Source organism: Dermacentor silvarum, chromosome 4 (genome assembly GCF_013339745.2).
Source record: "Dermacentor silvarum isolate Dsil-2018 chromosome 4, BIME_Dsil_1.4, whole genome shotgun sequence".
NCBI lineage: Eukaryota > Metazoa > Arthropoda > Arachnida > Ixodida > Ixodidae > Dermacentor > Dermacentor silvarum.
Window position 1 is genome coordinate 69,712,428 of NC_051157.2, and position 9,709 is coordinate 69,722,136.

General features: G+C 45.7%; 1 protein-coding gene across 1 annotated transcript in view; it reads right to left on the reverse strand.

Moving 5' to 3' along the window:
- LOC119448683 (Down syndrome cell adhesion molecule homolog) overlaps nucleotides 1-1,297 on the reverse strand; it is a 221,335-nt gene extending 220,038 nt beyond the window's left edge. Inside the window, 1 exon segment of the mRNA XM_049666459.1 lies at nucleotides 1,048-1,297. Within this exon segment, the coding sequence (XP_049522416.1) occupies nucleotides 1,048-1,105 (58 nt within the window). The 5' untranslated portion in view covers nucleotides 1,106-1,297.
- Between the last annotated feature and the right edge of the window lie 8,412 nt (nucleotides 1,298-9,709).

Genomic DNA, 9,709 nt, shown 5'->3' on the forward strand with positions numbered 1-9,709 from the left:
TCAAACAAATAGATATCTTCACTGATTCTTTAGCGGCTGTTCAGGAACTGAAGAAGGTTGACAAGGCGATGGAAATCTGCGAGACAATACACACTGCGAACAGTAAAACAGGTACTTGCGTCAAGGTACACTGAATTCAAGGCCATGCAGCGAACCCTCACAACATTGCTGCTGACCAGCAGGCACACTGCCCTCTTAATCCAGAGCTTCCGTCTATTCCCCTCCCACCTCAACCCCTTAACTCGCTCCGAGCCAGTAAAAATTTTCTCCGGCAGGACACACGCGCTCTTATCCCAACGTGTGTCTGCTGCCTCCCCCTTCACCTTACTAGGGCGGAGGAAGTTGGGCTTAGGAGGCTTCGGGCCGGGGTGGCCCTTACACCGGCTGTGATCTCAAGGTGGAACTGGTCGCGTTTACCACTGGGTGCTACGTGTCCATACTGCTCCGTCCCTGTGATGGTAGCAGATGCATACCGCCTAATATGGACATGTACTGGTTTACAATCGAAACGCTCGCGTCTCCTACTGCAAGCCGGCCTCCGCTACATTGTGACAACCAGCTATGACCGCTGGATACATGATAACAGATTCCACAAAACACTGCTTCAATTCATACACAACACAGGCCTCACAGCACACATATAATACACATATACACATCAAGAATTATGCCTTAACGGCAAGTCTTTATCGCCATAAAAAAAAAAAGTCATCTCCGGTCTTCTAGCGTTCCTGCACTATCGCAAGCTGATGCATGTGTTGCAGGGCCTTTTCTGTTTTGGACGTTCTTTAGCGCGAGGCAATGCAAAAGAACATAAACGCTACCCGTTCTGAAACGCCAATAGCTTAAGCAAGCAGATATGCAACATGTTTTAATGCTGTTGCTTATGTACTTCGTTGTTTGAGTTACATGATCCTGTCAAGTCGAGGCTACAAACAAAGCCGAATTAGTACTCATGGACCTTCTTCTACGATGGCTGGAGATTTTTCTGCTTAATTACATATTTCATCTCGCGATATTTTCTATTTACTTAATGTTTTGACTTACCGAGCACTGTCACCAAAAGCTGCGCTTTGCGGACTCCGCGCTGCATCAGGGGCGTCATGGTTCCGTCGAATTTCTTGAGTCACAAGTTAATCACAACACCGGCCCTCCTTGCTTTGGCAGTCCCGGTCAGAAGGATGGCACGCTGATAGCTGTAGTCTCCAGTTACGTATGAAGATGTTGAATTTGCCGTCAACGGTTCCAAAGATTTTTGGGTAATCGGCGGTCAGCTGCATGGGAGGTATAGCACTGCCACTGTTCTTGACCGTTCTCACGATAGCAACGTTGGGAACTCCAGTTCAACACCAGCTGGCACAGCAACGCGAACAAGAATACCGCTGGCGCTTCTGTGAACGGGCAAAGTCCCTAAATCTAGCGCGTTTGTGACTAAAAAGTGGTAGGTCAGCCCAAAAAGTTGAAATCCTTTGAGTTTGCGAATTGATGTTTGTCACTGAGTTTCAATCTGTAAGTATATTTTTTTCTTCAGCGAAACTGTGGGGCTACTGAGAGCCTCACAACCAGTGCAAGGCAGCGCTATTGTAAAATGCTTGATCTTATCGTTTATAATTTTGGTAAACACCGCATGAGAAGACAAAGCGTCAGAGTCAAAAGTCTTCTCTCTCAATAGCCAAACATGCGATTGACAACCGTTGATTATCGACTGCACAGAACCCTATGCTAATGTAATTTCAGCTGGTGATTATTAGCTTGCTATATGGCGGCAAACGTCTCGGTTTTGATCGTTATCATACTCGGTAGAAAATGTGAGAACAACAAGCATCGACGAACTGAGCGAGTGTATCCCACTGTAGTAACTATTGTTAATAGAACCCTTTTCTATGTGATGCTCACGCAGCGTCAAAAGAGGCGCACTGAGTTTTATGTTGATGACACGGCGAGAAGCGGGGAGCATTAAAAGAAGTTTTCATAAATTCAGGAAAATAGTTGACGGCGGTGGGTCAACCTTGAGAGAGCCAACCTCGAACAGCATGAACAGTTTGAGTCGGCGGTAATTACGGACTAAGTGCGCTATAAAGCTTAAAGTTAAAAATCAATAGAATGTCGTCTAAAATCAAGAGGGCCCCCTATAGCACTAGATTGATTAGTGGGTGAGTTTAAACTCTGGAAGTAGTACTAAAAACTACTCCAAAATGTTTTTCGAGCAGCTGACTACAGTCATTTAATTTTTATGCGGTCATAACCTTAAGCCGCACTAAAGTCCTCTTAAGGGGTATAGCTCAGCTGTATAAGGAAAAATATCTTGCCTTGGAGAAAATAAAACAATAAAATTCTAGATAGCTTGCTAAGGCCAACCTGTTTAACGTCCAGTTTTTTCTTGCTTAAGACCGTTGTTAATGAGCACTGCCGACTTATTTCATCCCACTTCGCGTCTTACTGCACGCTGAATAAGCTCGTTTGAATGTTGTTTTGTTACGTATAGGACTCTTAGAGCACACTCAGAAGGTTGGTTGCGTTTTTCACACTTGATTTGATGAGGCAAGACTGCGCACAACTAGTAATACGTAAGGTCGAAACATTGGTGGCATATGTTATAGAAGTATCCACTATGCGGACATATCTGACACATTCCTAATGGTCCGAGTAACGGAGCACAAAGCCGGTGCTCGAAACACACGCTTTTTGTTGCCAGGCTGAACTGAGACGTAGCAGTTATACTGTTAAAAAAATTACCCTCACTCTTTTCACAGAGCCTTATTCCCTCCACACCCTAACTCGCACAGGGCTAATCTAGTTCACCGATAGCACGGAGGAGGAAAACAGTACGGGAAACGATGCACAAGACACCAGTCACAACGCGCACGATGACAGTCGATAGTAAACTACTGCTCATTGAATTGACACGGCGGCGAGGCTACTGTCTCGTTCAAAGACGTTCCAGCAGTCAGCACAAGCACCAATCCCTAACCACTTCATTCGTCCTCGACAAAAATGAAAGGCGCCAAACGTGTATGTACGTTGCGCACAACACTGTAGACGGACGCCGACGACCAACGTACGCGCAGAGTGAAGCGGAGCCGATTCGTCGCCGATTTGAGCCTCGTCGCCCGCAACCACGTGCCCGAGAGCGTAAAAGCGCGAGCTCGTCACCCGGCGAGCTCGCGAGGAGAAGCCTATCTGCGCCTCTTCTCTGGACCCGCGGCTCAGCTCCGACTGACTGGTGGAGCCCCCGGGTCAGAATAGCACGACTAGCGCCGCCAGCGTATTGATTTCAACGGGCTCGGCCGTACCGAGGGACGATGCTGGAAGCCCCGAGAGAAGAGACGAGACTCGGAAGGAAAGAGGGAGGGGGGGGGGGGGGGCGACAGCATCGCCCCCTCGCGTTAGGCAGACACAGCGTTCCGAGCTCAGCGGCCACCTCGTCCGCCTCGTCAGACAAGGGTGACACGGGGACTATAGGAGAAGACGGCACTGTACGCGGTATCGGAGCTGAACTGGGTATTTCTCGTTTTGCCTGACGCGAGCTTGTTTGCGCGCCTTTTTTTGCGAAGCAACCGCGGCGCAGGAGAGAAATTTCGAATCATTGCAAGTTTCTTAGAAAGCTGCCTGCTTACTATGCAGAAGTAGTTTCCTTTCCTTGAACGTCCTCAAGAGTTGGAGAAGAAAAGAATAATTTCAATCTGCGTGCGGAAGAGTCAGCCCGAACGAGGGTTCGCTTTGGAGGTATCACGAGATTTCCCGAAGGGTAAGAAAGAGGTAACGTTCGAAGAAAATGCACACGATAGCCCTGATTAAGCATTATAATCCCGTCCTTGGGACGTTCTCGGAAGGCTGTGCTCTTCTATATTACAACATTCCTTCAAAATCGGTATCGACTCCCACAGTGACAACGGAAAATAACTCTATACAAGGATATTCGCACGGCTTCAGTGATTCATAGTGCGAGAACGTGACATCTTATATCTTTAGAGCTTTATAGAACTTACGACGTCACCTTTCTTTTATTTATTATTCTTAGATGTTGTAGGACCCGCTACATAATTGGTCGCACAACAATTTGGTACTTGGCTTTCAAGGATAAACAAAACAAGAAAACACGCGGTGGTGGTTCTGAGGATGTGGCGTCGTGCTGCTGTCCGCGAGGTCTTGGGTTCGAGGACTGCGGGCGCATTTCAATGAGGGTGGAAAACTAAATAATCGTGTAGTGTGCTTTGGGTGCCCGTTAAGGAAAATACCGCGTTGTTGAAGTTAAAACCGGAGCCCTCCACTACGGCGTCCATCGTAACCATCTGTGCTGTTTCGGGACGCTAAATTCCCGGTTTTCATTCATTTACGCTTAAAAAAACAAGAAAATGGGAAAAGCAAACTATTCCATTAAACCGAACACCCATCTATGCGAATCGGCAAACATAGGTAGCCAGAGCAGAAAAAATAAACGGACAAAGTCTGAGATCATATAGACTATTTTGATTGATAAATATGCCTCACAGAATGACGATACAGCGTTACTTATTGTCCCAGGCCGATTGGATCCTACGTGGGTCCAAAAGGGCTTTACGTTCTTCAATAAGCTGGTGAGGTTTGCTGGAATTCTTCCACCTTCATCGCAGTTAAACTAAGTCGTTATTTAGCAAAACAGCGTCGTAAAGCGCCGAAAGTCTCTGCTTATAGACCGGGGAAAAGTTAAGAAAGAGGGGCAGTGCAATATATTTGCTATGTCTTTATGCCTAGTAGTCTAACCCATGAAATGTTAAAATGATCTTCAAATAACCGTGCATAATATGCACGAGCGCAGCGATTCCTTTATTAACGTTTATTTCGTTTATTAATGTTTATTTTCTATGCGAGAAGCAGTAGCCGTCACCATTATAGTGTGACTACATCTCTTCTTTTATTTCGTTTCAATAAAAAAAGGTTGTTTTTTTCCCTTATCCTGCGAATGCGATTGCGCTCGCGCTGACAGACTGAGCTGCAACTCGGCGCTCACATTTTTTTTTTTCAGATCCTCACCTCACAGTTGCACTGCGTCTTTTCGAGCGCGAATGCAGCCACGCATGTTGCCAACAGTCTGCTAGATATTCGCAGAAAATGTTAATATAGACGCGTGCCCTGTCGTTTGGGCGCCTCCTAATATCGTCTACCTCGCACGACGAGCCGGCGGCAATATCCTGGAGCTTGCGTGTCGCATTCAATATTAACGAAATTTACCCCAGACTCCCGTCTTCCTCCATACCATCTCGCGCATGAAGGAGCCCGCGTTCCGCCTTAACGACATCTCTCTTCCACTGCGTAAGCCAGGATAGTCACACGAAAGCAAAAACACAGAAGGAAAGGCCACGTATGTCCCATTCCGCGGAAGCTTCTAGCAGTTCTACTTGTTATTCTAGTGAAAGAGACTGGCATCACGCGCTTTATTGTTTGTGACCACGTGACGTGAGACGCTAAATCAGCTGGGCCTGCACCTTTAATCGGGGTATAGGGCTCACGCTGTGCCGAGGAATACAATGAAAGTTAAATCTGTGGGTAGCTAACCTTATAAAGTACCTTGTATATGTGACACGCTGTTGGCACCCTACAGAATACTATTAAAACTACCGAGGGAACTCCGGCGCTGCCATTGTTCAGAAACCTTGGGAACGATGGTTAGTGCACGGTTAGTCTAATCTTCGTGTTTGTGGCTTCAATACTATTTATTAAGCTTTATCTTTCTAAATTTCTAAGTACTAATATGTATATTTTCTTTCAACACAGCAAAGAAGTTGCTTTCTGCGCACCTGCGTTATCGGGCTGAAGAAAAGGCCACGGCGTTCCTTACTAAATTGGGCATAAATAGGCAGAATTCAATTTTAACACTGCAATGACTTCAACATAAAGTTCGCCGGACAGTACCAAACAGGAAATGCCTCCCGATTGGTAGAGGAATCAGATGAATGAGTTATTAATAATTTTAAGATGTTTTACCTCTCTAATTTACACCGAACTTATGAGAGGCGCCGGATATAGTATACATAGTCCTGCGTATTGATTGGACGAAATATAGTGGTTGTTTGTTTTCATGAAGCATAACGATAGTGCATTTGTTCTTTTACTTCGAACACTTAAAAAAAAGCCTAGAATACTTACTTGAATCATTTTGTAAAAAAAAAACAGAGCAATACACTCGCCAATATACGCTTTGAGGGCTCTTGACTTACATGTACGGGGCCACCTTTTACGGGTTTGATATGTCACGCGTATTCGACATCACTGGTTGTTGAGAGGTGTCCCCATCTTTACGGAGTCACCCAAGGTTATTTGAAATGTTGTTTCCGCACACCGGTGCCCGCAACTTCAGTTTACTTCAGAATACTTGATCAGCTGCTACCTCCAAGGCGTGCGTGGAGGAGATGCGATCGTTTTTTACGAAGCTGCTATTGCACTTCCGGTAGGGTGGCGCGGTCGAAGCTCAGATATACTAATCATTTTAACAGCGGAGCTGTTTAAGCCGGCCGTAATGTGTGCCGCCTGTCACTGCGTTGCCTAGCAACCACCTCACGGGGCGTCAGGCGCTATGCTCGGGAGAGAGAAAGAGAAAATGAGAGCGAAAGAGATTGCGCGCGTCGCACGCTATGCTCAGGAGAGAGAAAGAGAAACAGAGAGCGAGATAGAGAGAAACAAATTGTAGCAGCACCAACGAGGCAACGCGTAGAGGTGCTGCCGACGCCATCCGCGCTCTTCCGTTTCCCCGCATTAGCTCCGAACGCTCGCGGTGTCTGTGACTGCAGCAGGCGCCTCATGCAGCGGCTCGGCCGAGCTCCGACCAGTTGCGCGCTACTGCGCATGCGCGTATGTCGTCTGCTGCACGCCGCCCGTACACTGTGCATAGCGCTCGGACTGCAAGTGCTTCGCGAGGCGTTCCCCGATGCCACAGACCACGAGGAAGTACTTATACACTTCGTATGACTTCACATCAATTGGCATTACTTCGTATAACTTAGCATCACTTCGTATAGCCAGGACCTGCTAGGAACCGATCAGCCCCGCTGTGTCTATAGCCTTGCGCCACTAGTGCAAGCTACCCAGAGTTTTTTTTTTTTTTTTTTTAATGCGAAGCATTTCTTGCCGGCAGACAGAACCCGTGTACCTGATTACGCTGTGACCCGTATACGCACCCTGTGACCCGTATACGCACCCAGCATCCAAAGCATGCATCTGGTTAACTTCCTAGCTGTCTTACCTGTCTTCCTCTGTGTAGCTTTGAAGCGAACGCTGATTACATAATCATTATGACACTTGCGATTAGGGCGACCTCTCTGTGAGCCTTCAACCTGAGATATCACGTACACGTTAATTCCTAATGACGCCAATTTGAAATGTCCTGTTGCATAAATGCAAAGTGCAAAATAAATGTCACCGAACGCCATGCACGAAAGCTTCCATCCATCGCTGGCGATGGACCTCCAAATCAGCTCCTGCAGCTGTACGAACAAAAGCTACGTGAGCAGGAGCAATATTCTCTTCCTATGACATTTGGGGATTAAATCACTTTCAAGAGATTTTGCGTGACTCAGTCCCAAACTCGCCGGCATCTAGCTCAGTGTCCTATACCGCGGTGTGAAGGCGATTGTGTTTGGCACTGTACGGGGAATGCTGTGACCCATATACTTCGACGCGTCCGGTCCCGAGTCACACAAGATCTCGTGTAAAGGGGTGTGTGAATATTCAAAACTTTCGAACAACGAATGGAATAGCCACTATTCGTAAATGCGAATATTCTCGAATGCTTTTTCAATATTTCAAAACGTCTACTGCCCCCAAAGGAACATAAATTTGGAGCAAAATAACGATAAAGGTTCACCCCCGCGGGCGTAGTACAGGCATAAAGCGTGAGAACTCGCGTAGTGGATCAGGCCATGCCACTTAGTTAGCCATACTTTACAGGCTGTACAGCGATCATTCGCACTCTCTGAAAAGTGCTGTGCATGCGAAGCAACTAGTTGTTTGCTTCTAATTCTTCTTTTGTGCTTTTGAAAAACAACGCTTCATAACGTGCGATGTAATGACAGAAACTTGCGAACTTTAAGAATACTGAGGTGTGAACATTGTTTTATGTTGATTGTCATAATGACTTCGTCTTCCTGGGGTTTTACGTGCCAACTGTTCATTACTAGAAAACTACTCGAAAAGTATTCGATATTTAATTCGATTCGCTTCGCGTCTGGCACTATTCGATTCGTATTCGATTCGGTTTCAAAAATCACAATTCGCACACCCCTACGTGTGAGTAATCGTATCTCTTAATCTGATCGACCGATAATATTGCCTCAGTAGCGCCAGACAGCGTGGCGTCAGTACATTCACAGTGAACACCCCACTTCTTTCAGAGAACCAGCTTTGAGGGTGTAAAAATATCTGAAGTCAGTCGTGGAACGTCTATCTTCTCTGCAGAGTAAAAATAAAGGAGAGGAAGACGTCGCACGCAAGGCTGTCATTTCTAGCAGGGATAATACAACATAGAAGAAAAAACAGTAGAAATATGCAACTAAGTTAAACAGAGTGCAGAAGGATGTGCGGGTTGGATAGTAGCCACCCTATAAGCCTTCAGATCTATAGCATAACTTACCTGGTAACTTTCCTCGTGCCAAAACGTTACTGAAAAGTGATAGGAAAGTTACGGCGCTAAGCGTGAGCAATATGTGCAAAAATAACTCTTTTTCCAGGAAATCACGAGGCATAGAGATTTCGCTATAATAATTCAGAGACCTCACCTGTTCGTCATTATTAGTATTATAATTATTCATATAAACACATAGAAACACCACGAAGAAAATGAAAAGCCGGCTAGTAAGTGTCTCCTAAAAGGGACACCACGCCCACCCACTTGCGGAGGAGACAAAGAAAATCAGAAAGCGAACAAGATAAAGAAAGAAGAAAAGAAACAAAGGAGCAAGACATCCCACAGTCACACGCGGAGTGCGAGCAATACAAACGAGGGTCTATTCCGGTGACTGACAAGAATTGTAACAAGACATCCCACAGTCACACGCAGAGTGCGTGCAATACAGACAAGGTTCTGTTCCGGTGGTTAACAAGAATTCCAGCACAGCTTTGAGAGCCTCATATTGAGCGGAAGCATGACCTTTGAGAAACATGGTATCATTAAGCGCATTACGAGCAATAATAAATTGTTCGTTTCGGATGTTCCAGACTCGTGGACTTTTTCACGATGTGTAGCTAACTAAACGAGGTCGAGAAGCGTAGCTTATCTACGTGACAAAGTGTTGTAACAGAAACCCCTACTCGCAATATAGTTGTTTGGAACAGAGAGAATGCCACGAAAGAAAAAAAAAAAGTGAGCTATTATGCATATACGAAGGCTTATCAAAATGTTCTGACTGTCGGCAAGCAATTATTAGACGAAAACTTTCATTTCAATTGTAGGTAATAAGACTTGTCTACGTAGTCGCCGTTAAAATTCACACAATTCCTTCAGCGTTTTGTAATCCTCTGTAGGTCATCATTGTAGGTCTCGAATTCCATGGAAGACTACTGTTCGACCTCTTAAATGACATCAACGGTACCATCGAATCGCCGACTTCGCTGTAGATTCCTAATTTCTTAAAGCAAGAAATATTCACTTGATGCGACATCGGGAGAATAAGTTCAGTGAGGCAATATTTCTTAGCCAAATGGTTTTGCTTACACAGCAGGAGCTTGAGATAAGTGT